Source organism: Sturnira hondurensis, unplaced genomic scaffold, assembly GCF_014824575.4.
Source record: "Sturnira hondurensis isolate 20B ecotype Veracruz unplaced genomic scaffold, ASM1482457v3 Scaffold0000362, whole genome shotgun sequence".
Taxonomy (NCBI): Eukaryota; Metazoa; Chordata; class Mammalia; order Chiroptera; family Phyllostomidae; genus Sturnira; species Sturnira hondurensis.
The window spans coordinates 220778-246125 of NW_028072993.1; the positions used below are offsets into that span (position 1 = coordinate 220778).

The 25348-nt window shown below is 39.4% G+C and overlaps 1 protein-coding gene across 1 annotated transcript in view; it reads right to left on the reverse strand.

The window, feature by feature from the left end:
* Positions 1–25348, reverse strand: part of OVCH1 (ovochymase 1) — a 46593-nt gene that overhangs the window by 13896 nt on the left and 7349 nt on the right. The window contains 13 exon segments of the mRNA XM_037035048.1: positions 1890–1992; positions 1995–2048; positions 3837–3946; positions 5384–5565; positions 6340–6412; positions 11550–11727; positions 14316–14444; positions 16015–16104; positions 16848–16982; positions 17093–17154; positions 17232–17236; positions 18806–18947; positions 22773–22800. Coding sequence (XP_036890943.1) covers positions 1890–1992; positions 1995–2048; positions 3837–3946; positions 5384–5565; positions 6340–6412; positions 11550–11727; positions 14316–14444; positions 16015–16104; positions 16848–16982; positions 17093–17154; positions 17232–17236; positions 18806–18947; positions 22773–22800 — 1291 coding nt within the window.

Consider the following 25348-nt stretch of genomic DNA (forward strand, 5'->3'; position numbering starts at 1 on the left):
GAAGGGGGGAGAAGGCACAGAAAATAGCATAGACGGTAGGTAGAAAATAGATAGGGGGAGGGCAAGAATAGTAGGGGAAATATAGAATCTAAAGAACTTGAGACACGTGGTCATAAACTAAAGGGGGAGGGTGGGGGAGGGGATGTGCAGGGTGGAGGGGAATGAAGGGGGAGGGAATAGAACAACTGTAATGGTATAATCAATAATATGTTTAAAAAATACAGTAAAGTTTTAGGATACTAAATGAACATATAGAACTCAGTTTGTCTCTATACACTAACAAAATATATAAAAAACAAATTTAAAAAATCTTGTGTATAATATCATCAAAAAGAATAAAATACTTGGTAATAAATTCAGCCAAGAACATGAAAGCTTTCTTCCTAAAAGTATAAAATTCTGACAAAAGAAATTGAAGAAGACACAAATAATTGAAAAGCTATCCCATGTTCATGGATCAGAAGAACTAATATTATTAAAATGTCCATACTAATAAAAGCTATCTACAAATTCAATGTAGTTTATGTCCACAAAATTTAGTGACACTTTTCACAGAAATAAAAATATTCTAAAATCCATGTGAAACCACAATAGCCAAAATAATCCTGAGAAAGAACAAAGTTAAAGACATCAGACTTCTTGATTTTAATATATGTGGTCTATCCAGAAGGTATCCAGCCATGTAATATGAAAAATAAAGACATTTACTGAAGAAGATACAAAATACAAGAAACATTGTACATAGGACAATGACGCTTTAGTCCCCTTCAAAGTAGGCACCTGGGAACCTCACACGGTTCTCCCAATTGCCATCAGCTGTCCTGTCGGATTTTCGTAAATCTCATTGATGTAGGGAAAAAGGGACCACTCCCCTTCCCTCTTCATGCTTTCAGGTGGAAGGACTTCTATTCAGATTAATACCCAGTTTTTTTCCCCATAGAGGTGTCATTCATTGGTTTATGTTTCTTGATTGGGGGAGGGGCCACCAAAAAGCAGTAAAAACTAGAGATTCATTCTTTCTTTCCTCTCTACTCTTTCCCAGTATGAAATTTGTGGAGACCACAACTTTCCTTTAGGTGGGCTGCTCACATCCACACTAGATACTGAAGGTGGGCTACAGAGTGTTAGAGACCCTTTTTGCTTGTACATCTAAAATCTCATTCCTTAGTTGGCTTCGTGAATAGTAAAGCTGGCGTTTGCGATGCATTTGCTCATATTCTGTCTTTTTCTTAGCTGATTCTGAACTTGCCAACAGTGTCATTGCCCCTGTGAGTACATCTACAATGTCATTAAAATTAAACTAGGGCTTTGTGACTTGGTTTCCACTGTATACAAAAACCATTTTTTCGAAGGTTCTTATTTTCTTCATGCCTATTTTATTTTACTCCATGGGGGTAGAAAAACAAGTGTGAGTTCACTAGAGATTAATAAGAATTTAAAACAAGGAAACTCTTCAGTGATAAACAGGATACACTAATTTAGAATACTTATTTGCTTGTTCCTCTCTTCCCAAAGCCTGAAGTATATCTGAAAACATCTTCCCACCTGCAGGCCAGTTTGGTGGTGCTGCCATCTTCTACTTTCTCATGACCCCTCGCTGCATCCCCCTGCTCTCCTGGCAGTTTGGTGGTGCTGCCATCTTCTACTTTCTCATGACCCCTCGCTGCATCCCCCTGCTCTCCTGGCTCTAGGTTCTTTCCACCCACCTCTACCATCTCAGCAAGCTTGGATATAGTAACTCACTCTGCCTGTGCTCCTTCTGGCGTTTGGGTGAGGGGACATGGCATGATGCTATGAAGCACAGACTAAGAGCTGTCTGTGGCTTTGAGAGTCATCTCCTCTTGTGCAAGGAGAATCTCTAGCAGATGACAACTTCCTGCCTTCCTGTGCAAAATCTCACCTGATCGCCCTCTCCCCCTCCAGGTGCAAGGCCAGCACAGATCAGCCTCTCTTTGATCCTTCCCGGGTAAGGAAAATAGTATGTGTGTCTGTAGATCTCTCTAACACAGGCACTTGAATCTGCTGTAGGCAACTCGCCAGGCTACTGTCTAATTAAGAAACAGATTCAGAAAGAGAGCTTCATGATGGAAGCAAGAAGTTAGGTTAAAAATATTGAAGCTCAGACTGGCTCTACACTAACATAATTGCAATCATTCCATTGTGCCTGAGCTGGTGTAGAATGCTAAATCATATAATATAAGGAGGGCATACAGAGGATCCAGAGACACATGAAAAGATGCTCAGCATCACTAGCCATCAGAGAGAGGCAAATTAAAACCACAATGAGATACCACCTTACCCTGGTTAGAAGGGCCATCATAAACAAAGCAACACACAACAAGTGTTGGAGAGGGTGTGGAGAAAAGGGGACTCTAGTTCACTGTTGGTGGGATTGCAGACTGGTACAACCACTGGGGAAAACAGTATGGAAATTTCTCGGAAAACTAAAAATGGACCTGCCTTTTGCTCCAGCAATTCCACTGCTGGGATTATATCCTAAGAACCCTAAAACACCAATCCCAAAGAACATATGCACCCCAATGTTCATAGCAGCAACATTTACAATAGCCAAGAGTTGGAAGCAACCTAGGTGCCCATCAGTAAATAAACAGATCCAAAAACTATGGTACATTTGCACAATGGAATTCTATGCAGCAGAAAGAAAGAAGGAGCTCCTACCCTTTGCAACAGCATGGATGGAACAGGAAAGCATTATGCTGAGTGAAGTAAGCCAGGCAGTGAAAGACAAATACCGTATGATCTCACCTTTATTAGGAACCTAAACAACAAAACAAACAAGCAAGCAAAATATAACCAAAGACACTGAAAAAGAGATCAGGCTGACAGCGACCAGGGGGGAGAGGGGAAGGAATTTCAGGGGGAAAGGGGAAGGGTTTACAGGAACAAGTATAAAGGTCACATGGACAAAAACTAAGGGGGGCAGAAATGGGAGGGAGGTGGGGAGCACTGGGGGGGTGGACTGGGATGAGAGTAAAAGACAGAAAACTGTACTTGAACAATACTTAAAAAATATATATATATATATATATATATATATATATATATATATATAATGCAGAGTTTTTTCATTTCCAAATGTGACATCTTTATGAAGGAAGGACATTGGCAGGAGAACAAGACCAGAAACATTTTTTCTAGCTTATTTTCAATTTAAATATTAGTGTTTCAAACATTGCTACATAAAAACTCAGAAAAAGACAATCAAGATATGAGCTGGTGTTACATGTGATTGATATGATTACATATGTATACACATATATTATGTAAGTACATATTATAAATACGTGATAGAACAATATGTGCTTATGATTTCCTAATATAAACTAAAATCATATTCCTTTTTCACTCAATTGACACTGTTGCCTAAACTCAACTCCAATTTAAAATGACACTAAAGAATTTCTTGTCATAATTGACCCTCGATCATACCTGTCTTAACATGTATTTTGCATGGCATTCTATCACATTAGATTCATGACATTACAAAAATTAGGTTTACTATTTTATAGTCTTAAAACTTTTAGGACAAAATTAAAATTACCTTACGTTTTTCTAGCACCTTAGTATTTATAGGGCCCTTCCCTCCAATCCAACAATACAAGAGCGTTATGAGGTAGGCTCACACTGGTCTCATACAGGAAAAGGGCACAGCTCTGGAAATTCGATCTCACAGCACCTGTGGGACAGAACCAGTACTGCAGCCTAGTTCTGACCAAATCTTATGCTGTTTTTGATACACTAATCTAACACATAAGTAGTTTAATATATTTAAACTCCTCTTTTCAGGGACCATCCCTCCCATCAGCATTGCTTACCAAGTCTCAAAATCAAGAACTCATTTTCTCCGAGTCTGAAAAAGTGAATTCTCCTTTCATAAGACTGTAACCACCTCTCAGTCATGTGGTGGTCATGAAGTTGGCAAAGGCTGAAGGTTTTAGAGAATGGATATACTTATTCAGGGGCTTTGAAACTAGTCTGTCAATAAATATTTACTCTTCACTCTGATCTGGGCAAACTTCTAGCCCTGGGGAGAGGGTGCTGAATTAGACGGAGATCTGCCCCTAGAGGTTCCCGCTCTAAGGGATGATGGGCTGCAGAAAATGATCACATAAAAACATGTCAAGAATGCACATGTGCAATGAGATGACACAGTGGGTAGTGCAGAAAGTAAGTGACGGAACAGGCCTGCTGCAGCACAGAGGGCTAAGAAGGGGAGTGACATCGGAGAAGGAGAGTGAAATGATGAGGAGGCAGCTGGGCGAGTCACGTAATCATGTTCTAAGTGGAAAAAAAATGAAGTGCAGAGCTTCGGAAAGCAGAATAAGTTTGGTGTTTAAGAGAAAGGAAGACCACGGTGTCTGAAGGGACAAAAGGAGGAAATGAAGTTGGATAGTTAAGTGGAGGCCAAATTACAGAGCCCAGGTCAGGCTGGGAATTCAAGAATCAACAGCTGGGCCATGGCTGATTTTAAATCCTACCTTTGTTACTTAGTATTCTTCGGATATTAGTACATTGTATAACTCTGGGCCATAGCCTCCTCATTTGCAAAACAGAGAGGATAAAAGTCTCCTACATGGTGGTTGCAAAGACTTTGGGAAAAAGCAGTTTGGCTGCAGGTAGTACAAGGGCTTTGAACATGAACACTGTGCATGAAGATAAATCCTTTCCTTCAAGTTCACAGATTCCAAATAAATGATGCAGAAGCAGAAGGAAAATATGATAGAAAATCTTTTACTGTGCAAAGAGGCAAAACGCAAACATTGACCTTTTCATATCATTTGGTATTTTATTGCAGCTTTAAGCGCTCTGTACCTAGCCCAGCAGTCCGCAAACCAGACAACAGGCCAATGCGTTCCACCACCTGCTGCCCCACCCCACGGTCTCTTTACTACAATCCAGGAACTAATAATGGCATGTGCATTTGAAATGGTTGGAAAAACTCAAATAAGAATACTATTTCATGACACCTAAATATTATATAAAATTTAAAGTTTGTGAGTGATGGTGTGTTGGAGCAGAGCCACGCCCACTTATCACACTGCCTGTGACTGGGCTGTGCTGCAGTGGCAGAGTTTAGTAGTGCGACACAGGCCATACGGTCTCTACAGCCTAAAAACCTTATCTGGCCCTTGGAATTGTAGGCCTAGCCTGCTTATAATGAGTCACCCTAAAGGGAAAATATAAAACAGCTCATTCCCTAACTCGATCACCTATCCCACCAAATAAAACCTGGTTTCTAGCTTTTGGAAGGAAGAAAGGTTAAAGCAGATACTGCCTTATATAATTTCCATGACAAATTTTCCAAATTACCAACCTGCAGTAAAGTTTATGCAAATGTAAAACGTGTACCTCCACCTAATACTTCCCTGTCCAGGCACAGATCTCAGAGGGAACCAGAGGCTCGGTGCTGTGCGGGAGCCACACCAGCAGCCTCACCACAGAGCCCAACTCCAGAGGCGAGCTCAGCCACATCAGAGCGATGTCCGAGTCAGCGCGCAGTTGGTCGGAGTCTTCCTGCACCTCCTGGTGCTTTGCCTTTCTGACCTGTATCAGTGGCAACCCAGAGAATTACAAGACTGAGTCAAGTCAAACTACTTCCTTGCTGAGTGGTCCAAAATAAATCTTAAATCTCTACATTTCCAAATATCAGCAATGGAGATGACTTTATACTACATGGAAAAGGGCGATCTCTGTCGGTAATTTGCAGGTGGCCCTGAAGCNAGGCACAGATCTCAGAGGTGCTGTGCGGGAGCCACACCAGCCTCACCACAGAGCCCAACTCCAGAGGGGAGCTCAGCCACATCAGAGCGATGTCCGAGTCAGCGCGCAGTTGGTCGGAGTCTTCCTGCACCTCCTGGTGCTTTGCCTTTCTGACCTGTATCAGTGGCAACCCAGAGAATTACAAGACTGAGTCAAGTCAAACTACTTCCTTGCTGAGTGGTCCAAAATAAATCTTAAATCTCTACATTTCCAAATATCAGCAATGGAGATGACTTTATACTACATGGAAAAGGGCGATCTCTGTCGGTAATTTGCAGGTGGCCCTGAAGCACTTCTTGAAGACTGGCAGTCCTGAGAGACACAGAGTCCTATGTGGACCTAGGCATGTGCACCTGAATTTGTGCTTCCTGACCACCTTCACTGAATCCTCTGATTAAATACATGGCCTCTGATTGTTTCTTCACATGTTGGTATAAGCTGTAAATGTAAAGGGGCGCTAGGAGATGAATACCTCCTTGTATAGTTCTGCTGAAGGAAGTCCCTGGCACGTGACAACACTTTGAGTGCAGGCAAAGTGACCTTTAAAACATTTCTCACCTGCTCAGTCGACTCTTTCAGGGTTCTGTCAGGGTCTCCAGCAACAATGGTCCAGAAGAGTGGATTTTTTTTCCTAAAGAAAGAACAGAAGTTTGATGTGAAATGACATTTTTCACCACTTGGCTAACTCTATCTCTGGCTTTCCCAAAATGCACACTCAGTTCAGCCGGGTGCCAGCCAGTCAGTCCTGTCTGGCACTTTGTGTGAACTCCCACCGGAAGGTGCACCATGCCTCCTGATTGGCCGGAGAAGTTCTGACTTGTGTATTTCCCCTTCTTCTTTTGGCAATAAAATGTCATTGAAGCCCTTACCAAATAACACCAAAGGCCATTTTTAAGTTGAGGGGAAAAAAAGAAAAAGAGCTTATTTCTATCTCAAAGTGATATAAAGAATACATGAAAAAAAATCATTCAAAATGAGGTAGCCTCAGATTTGTGTTCTACTGTTAAAAGTATCCAAACATTATCTTACAGAAATATATCTTAAATTGCCATCTTTTATGGAATCATGCAAACTGATAAAACTGAGGTTAAAATGAGATGATCAATTCACAAATAGGTGTGCTTCACCTATGATGTTGGAAATCAAGGTGAGACATTGCTAGTCATTTTAGGGGGTTGCTATTGGGAGGAAGCACGAGAGCGGGGCTGCTGGGGGCTGCGACACTTTTTCTTCATCTGGGTGCTCGTTTCACGGGTGATCACTGTGAAAATCCTTCTAACTGCAAGTTTAAGATTTGCTCATGTTTGATATGCTTCCAAAAGATGTTTAGAAACTTGAATAAACGTCCATTAATTTGCCCCATCAACAAGTCCAGCTGAAGAAAATACTCTGAAGAAAGAATCCTTCAATTGTCACAAATATTCTGTCACTGTAGCTTAGAGACTCTTTCATTTCTCAAAAGTCTCTCTTCAGCAAAAGTTATTTAAGTTACTGAAGTTATTTTTCAATACACTTTATTCAAAGGAGACATTTCTTAATACACACAGGCATCTTCTTTCAAGCCATAACTATGCTCATTTCAATTCTTTGCATGATGAGTCTGACATTCGCGTGTTTCCATGTGACATTATTAAAGGTGCGACCTCAAGTAAAGTGCTTGGCAACTACCTTGCAGATGGTAATGACTCCATATGGTAGCCATTATCATTGTTATTATCTGCCATGCACTCTAATGAAAGGATTAAACTTTATTTTCAAAGTCATCCTCTCAATTATTACTTGGTAGTAAAGAAACTTACTTCTTAAACTCACTCTCTATATAAAATATAGAGGACAGTGTGCACACTACAGTGAAATAACAAAAATTACTGTAGAGTCGATCATGTAGACCACAATTTCCAGTGCGATTTTATGCACATAGTCATCAAATATCTTTTAATATGGCAGAGAACATCATGTCGAAAGCACGTGACAGAGCAACGTGCATTTATAAAGCAACAGTCTGAGATTTTAGTGGGATAGCAGCTCAATATCAATTGATGAATTTCTCCATCCTTTATTCCCATTACCCATAATCAAATCCTGCTTCTTATATTTTTAGGGTCTTATCTTTCATCCAACAATGGCTTTTGTGTCCCTAGTCACTACTGAATTATAGAAAGAAAGTGACTGAAGTTGAAACAACTGCTGATTTACTTTGAGACAGAAAGATTCTGATATATAATTGCAAAGTGAGTTTAACTCCCTAAAGTAAGTTAGATATTCTACATAAGCACAAAGACCAATATGAAATTAGCAAGAGAGCACTGGGCTTTCCCTAATTGTGGAATAACATTACCAGGGAATTTATTAGAAATACAAATTCTCTTTAAGAATGTAAATTCTTAGAGAATCAGAAACCCTCCAGGTGTGTACACTAAAGATTGAGACCTGGTCCAAAGAGTAACCAGCGCCAGGGGAGCTGCAGTATATGGGGGGTGGCACACTGTTGCTGTCAGCTGTCCTTACTATCTTTGAAGTGTTACCCATTACCTGACTATGTCAGCCAGCCTGGCCTTTGGTGACCTCCAGCAAAAACGGTGTCTACCACAGCTCCCAGATTTTGCATATCTCTCTGACTGGCTCACCCCACATGGCAAACTTCCCTTTTGAAAGCATGTGGGCACTCAGAAGTCCCCTTCAAAAGCCCCCTTCAGTGGAGAGTGGAGCCTGGATGTCTATACGGTTGATGAAGATGAGACAAGAAGAAACAGAGTCAACGGAAGAGTTCCCACAGAAGCAGGGAGAAGTGGAACATACCACTTTGTTATATCAGCATATCAAAAACCTCTGGTACAAAGGTCCATGCATTTCAGGAACAGCTTCAGAAAGACATTCCTCCAGTCTAGTAAGTTAGGCAACTATTAAACGTTTTAAAAAATGACCCACACAGGCATTTTTCATATCAGTATCAATGTAGGGCATAATGTTACATGCAAAAAAATATAATACAACATATGTGATGTATACAAATACTATTAAATATATATATTATGTACATAAATATTAATAGAAAATCAAATAATTAAAACATTCTTAATATTGATTTCTTAATATAAAGGAGGGATGGATTAGTAAAATGGAAAGGTGTTTCAGATTTACTTGATAGCTTTCTTTAACTGCTTTTTCCTACAAGCATCACTATTATAATCATTTTTTAAAAAATAATTCAAGAACAGCCACTGATAAAATTGCAAACAAATTTATTTTTACAGTTAACTTGAGTGGCTCACAAACGTTTACAGCTGATTCTGTTTATTAATCTTAATGGACTCATCAAACTGAATCTCCGCCTTGTGAAGGGTGGTTTTGCTGTGGACCCACATCTTGCCACAAGCATGATCGTCCATCACACGAGTTCAACAACAGACTATATTACTTGACAGGTGAGTCTGACGTAGCTTTTTCTGTCCCTCAGGCATTAGTACTAATATTTGCCTTTTCCAATACATGAATTTTTCACTAATTACTCACCTACCGTTGGGGCTTCTTTTTCATAGTACATAGAAATGCACTTTGATAGAATTCTTATAAAACACATTTCTTCAAAAGGATGACCTAGAATGAACCATGTGGCACTGCAATGAGTTGGAAACATCCGTATGAACTTGTATTTATATTTATGTTCGTATGATTCCTACATTTTCTAGCTTTGTCAGCTGAGAGGGCCTAGAAGTTTACCAGAATAAAACCCTAGTAGTAACTAGTATGCCCAGAACCCAGCTCTTGGTTTTTCACACCACTCTCTAATGAAATGAATCAGGGGTCATTGGGAAACTGGCTGATTCTAAGAGTGAGGAGGGAATATATAAGACGAGCCTGACCCTGGCTGCTCTAGCTCAGTGGATTGAATGCTGGCCTGCAAACAAGAGGGTCCTGTGTTCAATTTCAGGTCCAGGGCACATGCCTGGGTTGCGGGTGGGGGCACACAAGGGGCAACCACACATTGATATTTCTCTCCCTCCCTCTCTCCTTCTCTTCTCCTCTTTATATAAATAAATAAATAATTTTAAAAGAAAGATGAGCCAGGAGCATCTTGTAGAGTCACAAAATGATGCAGGCATTTCAAAAAGACAAGAAGCCATCCTAAAAAAAAAAGTTCACAATGGTCAAAGCTAGAACAATTGGAGCAACAAAATAAATATATGTGGCATTATAAAATAAATATGCCTGAGTGTACACTAATAGAAAGAAATTATTTAATAAATAAATGTTGAAGAGACAAATCTCCCATATGAAATTTTAAATACTTTATATAGATACTTCCTGCTCAAAAAGGTAGAGCTTAACACCCAATCCCTCGAGCGTGGTCTATCCTTAGTAACTTGCTTGTAAAGAGTAAGTATGGAAAAGGGGAAAATGCAGCTTTTCAGTGGAGACACTTGGCAAACACTGCCTTGATCAGTGATCCAGATGAACATCTTCAGTGATAAGTTATGTTGATAGCATTTACCCTTGGTAGCATGTGACAACAATGGCCTGTTCCTTTGTGATCTTCCTTTCCATAACTCATAATCCCAGTGAAACCATGAGGAAAATATCAGACACAACTAAATTGAGGGATGTTCTACAAAATACCAGATGAGTGCTCCTCAAAACTGTCCAAGTCATCAAAAACAAAGAAAGTCTGTGACACTTACAGCCAAGGGGAGCCTGAGGAGGCAAGACAAATAAATGTAATGCGGTGTCCAAAAAGGTGGTGGGGACAACCTACTACGTACTAGCTCAAGTTCAGTACGTTTGAGCAATGGGGTTGGCTCACTGTGAGCAAGCAGGAGAGTGGTCAAGACAGGTCAGAGAGACTGGGCATGGTTCTCAACCTGGACTATATACTTTGGAAGCATCTGAGGAGTATTTAAGTATATGGTGTACAGAACCTGCTCACAAGTGATTGTCTTAACAAGTCTGGATTGAAAATGAATTAATTACTTTTATACATCCACACCACTTAATCCATATAACACATTATGAGGATAAAAGAAAGTCAGAAGCATATAAACTACATTTATTCACACCAAAACCAAGAAAAAACAAACAATATATTCATTTTAAAGATTTATAGATGTTAAAGCTGATTTTTTTGAAATAGTAAAGGAATTATGATTACAAAATTTTGGATAGTGTTTATTTTTACTTCACTTAGGAAGTGCACTAAGGGCCTTTGACGAGTGAGTATAAGGATCTTCCCTACACTGGATGGTAGAAACACAAATGTATAGTAATAATTATTCTTTAAATTACACATATTTTATGTATATTCTCTCATATCATGGTATAACTCACAATTGAAAACATTTGAAAAGTTATTCAAAATCTTAATTCATCGGTCGTGCAGTGATCAAGGCAGTGGATTGTCTCTTGTACGCTCCACTGTTGTGGACCATGTTTTAAGAGGAACAACAATAAATTGACCCACGGGAAGTTTCACTGCATGGTGAGGCACCTGCAATCACAGTAGAATAATGAGCATTTAGCTCAAAGATCAAATTAAGAGACAATGTGAGAGGGGTCTTCAAGTATAGAAAAAGATGTTTATATAAAAGAAGAAATAGATTGAGCTCAATTAACTTTTTCCTCATCCACCCTGTTTGAATGGAGACTAGAAGGCAATGGAGAAGAAACACTGACAGGAGTTAATCTGTGTGATTTCAGATGTTAGACCATTATGTTTATGTCCCAGGCGTGGACTATAAACAGCACATTGGTGAAGTAACATCTGTTTCACTCACAATCCCACACAGTGGGCTGCAGTCTGAATCCCATTCGGGTTGACCATGGCGCCGCCACACTGGGGATTGCCCAGAAACCTCGACCCCACCTGCCACAGTGCCTCGTGGGGGCAGGATTCTTCCCCTCCCGCAGTTCTGGGAAGCCATGGGGATCTGAAGGGAGGGATGCCATAGACCCCTATAGTAGAGAATAAAACTAACAACCCATACAAGTGAGATAATTAAGAGCACCCTTCTCCAATGTCTTATTGTGAAAAACAACTGTAGTTCCCCAACACCAGATGAGCTTTGTAAAGGTACAGATTCCCCAAACCTGCCTCTGGAAAGTCTGATGTTAAAAGCTTGTCCAAGTAGCTCTATTAAGAAATTATATATATTCACATTGGAATGTATAGTATTTGGAACTTATATTCTTGTAAGAAAATTTTGTTTGTTAGCAGAGCACACATGGTTCTCCATTATATGTCCTGGGTTTAGTTCCTTCTCACTGTATGGAACCATTTACAATCCTCAAACAGGCCGAATCCATTCAGACATGCAAATGCTGTTCTCATATCTGGAATACTCTGCTAGGACTCAGCTCAAGTGCCACCTTCTCCATGAAGTCTTCTCTGTTGCCCCACTAAGGGGCAGCTATTCATGCCTCTTACAGCAACCTGCCCAGCTTTCTATTCTAGCCCACTAACTAGGACGTCTTCAGTATGCGACTATAGAAAAATGATAGATCATAATATTTAACCAGATACTTTAGGTTATGAAGAAGTTAAAAGTTGTCAGTGAGTGTTAAAGAACAAAAAACTTTGTTTCCCCCCTTCACCTCCAAATGAATAACCATGTTAAGTACAGAGTCCAGGAAGATAATTTAAATATTAAGTTTACACAGGAATAGAGGAGGACAAAGGATTGCCTTTTGTACCCTTTCTTCCACCCTAAAGTTGATTTTTTCTTTCCATTTATGAATTTTTATGCAAACCCAAACAGGTTTCTGAAAGTTCCATGGTCCTAAATAATCTCATATAAAACTTACTCTCCTTCACTGGGGAGTTATATCAATGTAAGAGGAAACTTGCCAAAATAGACACCTCGTTAAAAAAAAAAGAGAGAGATTCAACAAAGAGTAACCATGTGGCTATAAACTCATTACACAGAATAGCTTTTGCACAAAATACAGGGTGGGTTTGGGGAAGCGATATTGATCCAATTTCGTTTAAAGAATCTGTAGAAGAAAAATCTAATCAAAAACAGAGTGGCCTATACTAGCTGACTCTCTTTGCTCAGCCTGGTCAAACATAAACCCACGCTAATGTTGAACTCAGTGACATTACCTTTCAAATACTAAATGCCAGATCCCATAGATATGATCTAATCTATATTTTTAATATCCCCGTTGTATCTGACTCCTTAAAGCATTTCTTCCTTCCTTGGGTCCATAAAATTACTCTCTTGATTTTCTTGATATGTATCTAAGGCCTTTTCTCAATATCATTCTTTTCTTAGGATTCTATTCTTCAGCCTGATATTCTACAAGGCATAGTTCATAACCTTATTTTTAAAGGTTTACATACACAAATTTGACTTTCAAATTTTCAAAGTTGACTTTCAAATTTGTCTCCTCAATCTAAATCTCGTTCCTGAATTCTAGAATCTAGGACTGTTAGATACTACCATCTGGATTTCCCACAAGCTCATAAAATATCCACATGTCTCACATGGAATCAATTGATTTTACAGTCAAAAAAGTATATAAGTCAAAAAAATATAAGTCATGGGTTTATATTTTTCTGTATCATTTAGTGGCTTCACCATCCATCCAGCCATTCAAACTAGAATCCCCAAAATCATGCTAGAATTTTTCTCCTTCCTACACCCCCTTCCCCACAACATATCTAATCAAGTGATATATCTAGAATAAATTCCTACAATGACTTCCTCACTACTCCCCTCATATGCAAGTAAGTTCACCCCTAATGTCTATATCCGTCTTCCACATTGCTACCAAGGTGTGAATTCCGGCCCTAGAATTCTCGACTAGCTCTGCATCTTTGGGAAAGTTACCTCTCTAAGCCTCTGTGGCCCTCATCTGTGAGAAGGGGAGCAGTGTACAAATCTCTTAGGGTGTTAAGGAGGAATAAATGGGATAATGCATGTGAAATGCTTAGTCTCTACCTGGTACAGAACAGGGAATCAAGAAATGCTATCACTTAAATAATTTTAAATACCTATCACTCTGGTATTGAAAATTTAATGTTCTATGTCCATCATAGTCTAACTTTCACCTTTTCTATTAGCCCTTCCAAAAGTCAAACAGTGTTGAATTCTTTGCAGTTTTTCTGTTTGCAATCCATTCTCTTTTATATTAGGGTCTCTGCAGATGATATCCCTTTTTCTGGGCAAAGGCTCAGTGATCCCTAGAATGCCTAGAAACCGATTTATCTTTTAAAACCTTCAAACATTCAGCAACACAGCTAGCCCATCTCTTTTCTGAATTACATTCTCTAATCCGAATGATCTACTTTTAATGTAAGGTGCTCAGCATCCTTTTTGGCCATCTGCTAGATGCAGTTTCTTGGCTTGGTAAAGCAGACTCCAGGGCATGATCCCAGATCTACAGAATATAAATCTTTGGGGGGTGGGCCCAGCCTTTTGCATTTTTATTTTGCCACTGAGGTGATTTTAGCACTTTAAATTTAGGTAAACATGGGCAAATTATCTTCCCTATTAGCATTTTTTCATAAAGGGGAACACTGCACAAGGGTTTATACTGACCTGCGGGCAAAAAGGTGAATCTAGCCTTGAAGCCTCCGAAGTTATTTTGACCATCACTTCTAACATGAATCACCATCAGGCTGCCAGGACTGACTATTGGAGCAGGGCTGAAGGTTCCACAAAGTTTAGCTGCAAATGTTTCAGGGAAGTTTAACTTACAGTTAGAAATTTTAAAAACGGAGGAAAAGTATTATCTGGTTAATTATTTTTAAGCAACTGTGGTTTTCTTCGACTTTGGTTTGTAGGCCGATTCTCTTTATTTCCTGTGGGAATGAAACACTAGCTTCCAGGTAACAATGTATTGTAATTTTATCACACAGGAAAAATCTCCATCGATAGGCTAAAGATATCTGATTTTGAGTATGCATAAAAACCTCAGTTGATTGTTCATTTGTAGACAAGGAGAAGAGGCAAATTAAAAAAAAAAAAATCCCAGACTTGGTATTCCCCCTTCCAAACAGAACATGGCTACACTGTGTGCGCAGGCGTAACGCCTGCAATCTGCTTCGCTCAAACCCTCCTCTTCACTCCTTAGATCCTGGTCTGTTGGATCAGGGAACTGTGCTTCTACTCACCTGTCTAAACATCAAACAAACTGTCTGAACTTCCCAACATTCCTGGTGTTGCACCAGCACTAAGACCCAGCTAAGGTGTTAAGGAAGCGGCTACATGGCTGGAAGGGATAATTTTTTATACTTGGTAAATGGGCAGGTCGAAACTAAAAGCATACTTGATATTTTGGTTCAGAAAATTAACTTTTAAGACTCAAGTAGAAATGACAGCTTTTGGTTACCTTTTTTCATTTTTTGTGTGGATATAAAAATAAAAATATCAGCATTAGGAGGGATGAATAGAGAAAAGGAGGGAATAGTTTAAAACATTATTCCAATGTTGCGTGCTTCTACTCAAAACTTTACCGGGGAACCCACCGCAGGCCCCCAGCTTCAAAGCTGTGTGTTCTGGCATCTGAAGTTTCCAATGTAAGAACCTCATACTCCCAGGTGACCTCTGGGCGCCCAGTGAGGCTGGCCTATGCCAGGTGACTCTAGTTAGTCGCATGCTTTTCAGATTACCGTATTTTTCGGACTATAAGACACACTCCCCCCCCCCCCCAATTTGGGAGGAATAATGGTTGTTAATGCTGCTGTTGAGTTCTGTTTACATTTACATTGGTGAAATATTATGTTGTTAATATTATTAAATATTTTACCACATTGTTTGCTTCATTTTTTTTCTATTTTTCTCCTCTAAAACCTAGGCGCGTCTTATGGTCCANCCCCCCAATTTGGGAGGAATAATGGTTGTTAATGCTGCTGTTGAGTTCTGTTTACATTTACATTGGTGAAATATTGTGTTATTTATGTTATTAAATATTTTACCACATTTTTAAAGATTTTATTTATTTATCTTTAGACGGGGAAGGGAAGGAGAAAGGGAGAGAAATATCAATGTATGGTTGCCTCTCATGCATTCACTGCTGAGAATTGGCCTGCAACCCAGGCATGTGCCCTGACTGGAAATCGAACTGCGATCCTTTGGTTCACAAGCCCATGCTCAATCCACGGAGGTACACCAGCCAGGGCTATTTTACCACATTTTTTGCTTCAAAAATTGTTTTCCTATTTTTCTTCTCTAAAACCTAGGTGCATCTTATTGTCCAAAAAATACGGGTAAGTTTAAACAACAGAATGTCACCCACCCAACTCCTGCTCCGCTTCAGCATCACCATAAATCACAACAGCATCACAGGTATAGTTTTGGTTAAACTCAGTAGTAAAGTCCTCAAATGCCAACTGTACAATTATAAACGTAACCAGAGAAGTGGTCAAGGGAGAGAGGAGATCAATTTGAACAGCTTCCCTCTGTATGTTAAATGGCTCCCAGCAACCCCCTTCTGTTCCATTGATAGAGTGTAAATAATTGCAGTTTCTCTGGAGGGCAGTTCGGCGATGACTACACCGTTTAAATGCACAAGCACTTTGACCCAGCAGCTCCACTACTGGGAATTGAATTTATCTACATGGTCCAGCAGCGACACAGGAGCGTGCCAGCCTTGCTGGTCCAGGCAAAGACTGGGAATTCAGTAAGTGTCTGTTAACAGGGAACCAGTTTAAGAAATTATGGAATATTGCCCAATATAATTTTATGCAATTGTTGAAAAGAGCTCTGTGGACTGATCTGTAAAGATCTTTGGGAGATTTTTAAGTAGAAAAAGCATCACCAAGTAATAGAAATACACATATATTTGTAAATGCTCAGAATCTCTCTCTAGGGCTGACCTAAAAGCTTATCAGTGTTTGCCACCAGGAGGCAGGATGGCAGTTGAACAAAGAGGGGGCATACTTTTCATTGTGTTATTTTTCAAGTTGTTGAAACTTTTAAACCACATACATAAATCCTCTTTGAGGGCTTTAAAAAGTGAAAGGCAAAGAAGCTTCTAGTCATGACAGCAATTTCACAGTCCAGAGGAAGCAAGTTCCGCCTAACTAACATCACTAAGTTCTCAATAAAGTAAAATGCTTTGTTCACTGCTTAGCTTTATAATGTGTTTCTCTGGAGCGTGAATGAACCAATGACACCTTAAATTCTTGGGATGTAGGTCTGGGTAACTGGCAGAGGGAATCGCCCCTTCTTTCACCAATAGAGCCACACTCCTGTACCCCGAACCTATGAAAGGGTGAAGGAAAGCCAAAGGGGATAGCCAAAGGCATTCTTTCTTCATCACCACCCCCCCCTTAAAGAAAAATAGCAGGGAATTAAATATCTAAAATACTTGCCTGCTTCTGAGTTCTTCCATACAGCAGTAAAGGGAAGCCCAAAGCCACTGCCACTATGGACCCTAGTGAGGCTATAGCAAATGTGACTCCAGCCTCAGTGGACTCTGTCAGCAATGGTGAGGTCAATGTATCTCCACACCTTGCCTTAAAAGAAAAAGCAATTGAAATAAGAGTAGGCAAAAATGGCAAAATAGTTCTGACTGGTGTGGCTCAGTTGGTTGGGCGTTATCCCTCAAAGACAAAGGGCACTGGTTCAATTCCTGGTCAGGCCACATGCCTGGGTTGTAGGTTCAGTCCTCTGTCAGCATGTAAACATGCTTGTTTTCCTAATATTATCTTTCATGACCTCTCTGTTGTAAGCACACTAAACTATTTAGTGGCCCCTTTAATCATTCCACACTCTCTGGTTTGGCGATTTTATATTTCATTCATTTTCTCATGCCCAATCTCCCATGTCCAAATTTTACTCATCCGTCAGGGTCTTAACTTAAAGTCCAGTTCTCCCCAAAACCTTCACAGACATGGATAGAAGTGACTGCTGCCTTTCCTGAGTCACCGCAGCACATTCCCTATTTCATGTTATTTCCAACTTTGTTGTGCACCTTTAGTTACCTCACCTGAATGCAAGCGCGTTACCATAGAGACTGCTTTTACTCTCTATATGTCCAGACCTGGTATGGTATAGTTGTTTTTCAACAAGTGATTCATTGAAGGAATGATTACTGGGTAAACATCAGGCCCGAGGCATGAAATCATTCAGGTAATAAATGTTACAACCCTAAGCACAACACCTTGTCTATAGCGCTCTCTCAAACATTTGTGAAGAGAGATCGGTCCTAACCACCGGCCTTACAGAGACCTAGAGACTGAGGTCTGTACCAGCTCTGCAGACTCTCTATCATGCCTGACTCATAGTATTTCAATTCAATAAATACATTGGTTATACTTGTATAGCTTATGCTGTATTCAGTAAAAGGAATTTAATAACATGAAATGATCTCTTGTATTATGAGAAAAATAACATTACAATACAATGTGCAGTAAAGTTCAGTGTATACATTTATATGTATAAATATATATGTCAAAATGTCAACAGCATTTCTCTCTAGGTGGTAGGGTTATGATTGGTTTACATTTTCTTCCATTTGCTCATCTGTCTTTACCAGACTTGGCAAACATGCACCCCCTTTTGTGGCAAAATGAAAAAAATAAAGATTATTTTGAAAAGTTTTCTGACAATCATGACAATTTTATTCAATGCTACTATTAAATTTGAGAAAAGAATAGAGCATGCTCTGTAATGGGCTGGCCACTGGCCCTGGCCAGTATGGCTCACTTGGCTGGAGCATTGTCCCATAAACTGACATGTCACAAGTTTGATTCCTGGTCAGGGCACATACCTAGGCTGGGGGTTCAATCCCTGGAGCATGTAGGGGTGACTGATCAATGTTTCTCTCTCATGTTAATGTCTCTCTCCCTCTCTCTCTTGCTCTCTTTCCCTCTCTCTGAAATCAATAAGCATGTCCCTTAGTCAGAGTGAATCATATGCTGGCCATTGGTTCTACTTTTACTGCACAGAGCCCCACCCCTTCAAGAAGGGCACAGTACCTAGGATAAAATAATTGCCCTGTGTGCAAAAACCTAATTTCAGATCTTTTTAGCACCTCTTCAGTCTTGCAGGAACTATAAAATGACAAGTAAAATAAATGTTACATGCTTACTAATAAGCACTCGGTTACTTGATTGTAGAAATGCATAGTCATGGTCATATCCAACTCGATTTTCTATGTCAAAGCTTGTAAATTTCAATACGATAGTTTTATCTTCTGGTACCATTATTTTCCAAATACACAGACTAGATAGAGTAAGATGAAGAACATATAACAAATGGCAGAGTCAAGTGTGACAGATAAGATCTATTGCTTTGGCTTCAGCTCATAACTCACCAATAACAACATTTTACAGGATATTAAAAGATAAAAAGCAATGGAAATTCTTCATGTTGAGGATAATTTGTTTATGCCTGAATTTCTGACATTTATCCAACAAACAGAGGACTGTTAATTATAGAATGGCCAGAAATCAGCTTTAAAATTTTTTAGTTATAAAATCCTAGAATTATGAGCTATAAATTGAAGAAACCTAAGATTCATCTTTCTGTCCTAAGTCTAATTGAAAATTCATAGTATTTGTCCAGGAGCTGAATTCGGAGTCGGGAGCTGTGGACTGATCTTGGACCATATGTCTCCCTGAGTCACAGTCCCTTCTGTTGCAATGTCAGCTCTCAGACTCTCAGGAAGGTCAGCTGCGACCTTTCTCCAGTATCTTCAGAAACATGTCTAAATATTTTGAAAGTAGTCTTACGTAATTTAACACATAACCCATTACATCCTCATTTTCCCACATTAATTCATATTATTATTCAAGAAAAGAACCCTCGGTAGGCCGTAAATCCTCAGTGCCTTCCATGTCTCACTCTCGCCTGAATGTAAAGCAACCTTATCCACAATCTAACATGCCAGAGTGAACTTCTTTCTAAGCTCAGTAGTAGTCTTTATCAACATATTTAGACCGGTTAGTACCCAGCTGCCTTCTAAGCAATAAATATTCAGGACTGGAGGAATCATCGACTCTTTTATACCCTGTTTCCAAAAAACAAACACAATAATTCTTCTTAACAAATACCTCTTCCTTAACCAGAAACTCCTTGCTTTACTCTTTTTCTATTTAGGTCCATCATCTTGAACATAGATGTAAAAAGAAGCTGCCTAAAATATTTTTAAGATCACTTTTTAAGCACTTCAATTTCAAAAGCAATAAGCTACCTAAATATATAATAAAGCTCACTCTTTTGAGCACTTTCACTGAAGAAGGACTGCACATCTATCATTTTCCCTGGTAATCATTATATGCCTCTGAAGCAGACAGGAGAGAAATGACTCCCCTACTCCAAATGGGAAAACTGGCATCGATAGTGAGGGACTCATCATGTCTCATATAATAGGAAATACAGTTTAGGCTTTATGATTTCAAAGGCCAGTACTTTCTTCTGTTTTTATCAAACTATTTTCTGCCTCAAAATCTCTAATCAGAGATGGAAAACAGATTTCAAATCATTTGCCAATCTTGATTTATTGTTAGTGATTTCTATATTACAAAGGATTTTGAAGTCTACCCAAGCTAGGTGAGAGATGGGCACAAAAATTAATAATGGACTTGCTCATTTAAATATCTACTGAGTGTCTGTTATACTTGAGTCACCCTTCCAGCTTCTAAGACATGCAATGTCACCACAAGCGTGGAAAAAAGGAGACCACCTGAGTGCCACGGATCTGTCATTTCTGAATCTAGCTATCACCTACCAGAATAAAAGTACTAGGCCTGGGGAGACTGTATGACTCCCCACTTCTCTTCTCACTATCTGTTTTCCCCTTACCATTAGCTGATTGACTCCATGTGGAATTTATAAAACCCTTCTACTACTCAGTGCTGCTCTGCATGCTGGGAAAGTCACCAAGTACGCAAATCGGCTCCATATCTTATTACATTTCTAAAACACGTCTTTTTGCAGTTGGACATTCTAAAATTGGAAGGGTCTTACAATTCTGTTAGACATGATTGAAAGCGTTTTTCCAGAAAGGACTTGTATTAGCTATGGCTAGTCACCTGTGGAGTATTCTCAACTGAATACTACTTTGTTTTTCTGCTTGGGGTAGTTTGGATTACACTGGTGTAGAGAATTTTAATCTCTAGACAGACACGAGTACTAGCTTGTGATTCAAATTCCAAGTGCCAAGGTGGAGGGAGGCACGTAACTTTCCATGTGGGTGAGTTTATGCCTCAATTAGCCAAACACTGAATGCCTTCAGTGTCCCAATTTCATACCGGGATCTCTCAAGTCTTCAGTGGTCTGTTTTATTTTTTGGTGGTACATGAAATAATGATAAATTTCACAACCAGTTCTAAACTTGTTGAAATGTAACAAATTCATTCTCTTACTGAGTTGTAATCCTTTTGAAAGTCTTACTCTCTTTAGTGGCCTTTCTACTTTAGTCCCTAAAAGCTATGCAATATCTTTTTACCTATTATTCTTAACTTCATTTCTTAAACTTGAAACAATTGAAACCTTATAATTACAAAGACAGTATTTAATGTAAATTCCTTCAACTGTCCTATAAATTACCTCAAAAAAATTTGATGCTTTCCCAGAAAAGGAATTTTTTTTTCCAAAGCAGAGACCTTCTTTTCTTTGTGTTCTTATTAAACTTTCTTCACATAAATATGTATGTCTCTGGACTTATCATTCTTACCCTCTCTTCTGCCCATAAGGACAGACAAGTAAGCCTCCACTCCCCAAAACCAACCAAACAAACAAAAACTCAGTTTCTCTTTACCCTACGGCCCTATTACCCAAGAGCTGCTGTTCCAATTTCCTCTTTCTCTTCACTGCTGACTGTCTTCCTCATCTCAAACAAGGGCAGCTCTATCCTTCCATAGGTTAAAAAAATAAAAATAAAAAAGCCCCTCAAGTACATCATAAGATTCTCTCTCTTAAAACCCCAATTTTCGACTTGCTAGCAAATCCTGTGGCCCTGCCATTTCTCCCCGCCTCTACTGTAACAAGCTCGGTCAAAGCCAACATCCTCTTTACCTGGACTGGTGCAGGAGCTAGTTTCTCAGCTTTTGGCTGGGGCTGTCTACATTCGATTTTCTATTTTGTTTTAAGATTTTATTTATTTATTATTAGCTAGAGGGGAAGGGAGGGAGAAAGAAAGGGAGAGAAACCTCAGTGTGTGATCGCCTCTCACATGACCCCTACTGGGGCCCTGGCCCATAACTCAGGCATGTATTTTGACTGGGAATCGAACCAGTGACCCTTTGCTTCATAGGATGGCACTCAATGCACTGAGCCACACCAGCCAGGGCTACATTGTATTTTCAATACAATAGCCAAAATGATCCTTTTAAAATGTATCAGATAATGTTCTTCCTCTGTTCATGGTCCACCAATGGCTCCATATCTTACAATAAAATCCCAGATCCTCTTATGTCCGGTAAGTGTGGTTACCACTAATCACAGCCACTTCTCCTTCTCTCACTTAGCTCACTCAGGCTCCCTGATCTGCCCGTTTGCGGCCTGAAGATACCAAGGGATTTCCTGCCTCACCAATTCCATTCCTTTGACCAGGAATGTCCCTTCCCAAGATGATCATATCATTTCCTCCTTCAGCTTATTCAAGTCTTTGTTAAAATACCACCTTTAATGCAGTCTTCCCTGACTATCTTGGAGAGTGCACAACCCGTCACTCTCCACCCTCTCCTTCTTGCTTTATTGTTGGACATAGTACTTACTACCTTCTACTATGATATGTCATGTTATTTGTATTATTTCCACTCTCCACCTTCCAACTTGCCCCATGAAGGAAGGTATTTCTATCTGCTTCATTTACTGCTCTGTTACTGACACCTAAATTGGTACTGACACATTGTAAGCTCTCGATAACTTTTTTTTACTATTTGGTAAAGAAAAGATACCAGTCTTCAACAATCACTTAACCCTTTATGAATATAGCTTCTGATTCAACAGTTTCTACGAATCACCTCCCAAATTTTGAACTATCATGTCCAATGGCATTTAATCTGAACTCATTTCCACTTTTATAATACCTGACATTACTACCAAACCTCTTTCTCTTGAATGTCTTTCTCTACAAGAGAGACATTCAAGACGAAGGAGTATCTTCAGTTCTTATTATAGAGATACCTTCAATTCTTCACTAAGTTGAGTCACAGGCTCTCTGTGTTTGAGGGTAAATTGGCAGTAATCTACATGTCTCTTATCTAATATATAAATGCTTTTTTCAAATCTCACCCATAGGCATCCACACTCTGCTCAAATAACCACTTACACAGGAAATTCACTGCACTCCTGAGGCAGTCCATTAAGTCTTGGAAATATTTCAAATTAGAAACTACTTTGTGTTGAATTGAAATCGGCCCCCTCCTAACATCCACCCTCTGTTCCTTATTCTGGGCTCTGTAGTTCATCAGAACAAGTTCAATTCTGCTTCTCCCATAGCCTTTCAAACAAATTAAGACAGTTCCCTCCTTCACTCAAGTCATCTTCGGACCAAAAATGTTTCTAGTCCCTTCTGCCATATCTCTTAAGACTCTGTTTTAGGTTTCTTTTTTCATCTAACTCACTGTCCTTCAGCTACTTTCTGGCTTACCAATGTCCCTCTCCAAGATGGCGCCTGCAGGCTCCTTCCTACTTCCCTTGCTCAGAACTCTAATAAAACACAACTCCCATTTTTTGTTCTGAATTCTGTTCTTCTAAAAGAAGAATAAGCAAAGACATCAAACTCTTTACTGGTAGTATGTTATTAATAGGTTTCCTGTTATTAATAGGAAAGCTGTATTTAGAAAGCCTCTTAAGCTTTCTAAATATGGGCTGCAACAAGCCGCTTCATTTCCATCCTCTACTTGTGAAAATATTTACATTCATTTTATAAATCACAATCTCACCATCATTTTAGCTTTCCATTGCATATGGAATACAGTCTAAATTTTGTCACATGAAATTCAAGGTCCCCCAGGATCGAGGCCTTCCCATTCTTTTCATCCCCACCATCCGCTGCTGTTCCAGTTCCCGTCTACATTAACGTTGCTTTCCAGCAGTGTTGGGATACACACTGTTCAAACAGCTCCATGGTCCTCAGCAGCCTGACATTGCTTACACATAATGCCCTCTGCCTGGAGTTCACTGTAGAAACCTTAGGTACTGGACCTAGGAAAGACTTCATGAACTACAAAATCATAACTATCCTTTAATGCCTAGTTTCAGTACTGCCCCTCTCACTAAACCATTCCTATCCTCACCCCTCCCAACCACACTACACTCACCTCCGAAACCCCTTCAATGAGAATTAATCTCTCCCTTTTCCGCAGTGTCGACACACCTGGGCCGTGCAGACTACAAAGCTTATTTTATCTTGTTTTTTAGTACCGTTATTTTTTGTCCAGCTCTCTCCTCCTACCAGGTGATAAACTCAGAGAACTATCATAAATCTTTGAATACCTTTCAATGCCAAATACAATTTTTAAAAATGAATGTAGAACACTAAGAAAATGAGATACTTGCAAAATGAATTTCTAAACTTTAAAGATATCTTTTGTCATAGAAAAGGCAGGCTATGTAGAGAAATTTTTAAAGACATTGAAGCTTCCAGATCATGAACTCATTTCCATCTTCTAGGCAATATTTAACAAAACATTATCATTATTACAGAAATAAGTGAAACAGATTAACCACTAAATTCCCATGACAATCTCACTACCAGGTGCTGTTAATGTTAGCATTTGAATATATCAATTCATGTAAGCTCCTGTTTTAATACCACTTGTGTTGATAATTTGTACTATGGATATCAGAAATACTGATTGGCAACTGTTTGCCAACCAGAAAGTTTCATATGAAATATATAGACTTTTATGTTAATCAGGTAAAGGTAGTGAGATTCTAGATTAAACTGCAAAAACATAGATTCTTAAATACCACTGCTTATGGGGAAAATCTAGGAATTATTCCCACTGGGATACATACCATCTATGAGAACAGCTGCCCTCTTTCAAATGGGGATAACAGACCTAACCATTTTCCTCAAATAGCACTGTTCACAAGGTCGACAATCTTTCAAAACATAGGGAATGAACTGATTAATTACTTCAGCTATGGACAATATTTCTCCTTTTTCATTTTCTTTAAAAATGTTATTGTTTTTTGATTACAGTTGTCTGCATTTCCCCCCCACTCCCCCTGCCAAGCCATCTTCACCTCCCTCCCCTGCTTCCACAGCCCTTTGGTTTTGTCCATATGTCCTTTATAGTGGTTCCTGAAAACATGGAAGTTTTGCAATAAGTTTGGTAAATATCCATCACCACATACATTTACAATTTTTTTCTTATAATGAGTTCTTACAAGATCTACCCTCTTAGCAACTTTTAAATGTGCAATAGAGTATTATTACCTATAGTCACAATGCTTTACCTTACATCCTCATGCCTTATTTAGAAATGGAAATTTGTACCTCTTGACCCCCTCCACCCATTTTGCTCAACCCCATACCCTCATCTCTGGCAGCCACCAATCTGATCTCTGTATCTATGAGCTTAGTGTTTTAAAACTTAAATTCCACAGATAGGTGAGGTCATACAGCACTTACCTCTGTCTGACCTATTTCATTCAGCATGCCTTCG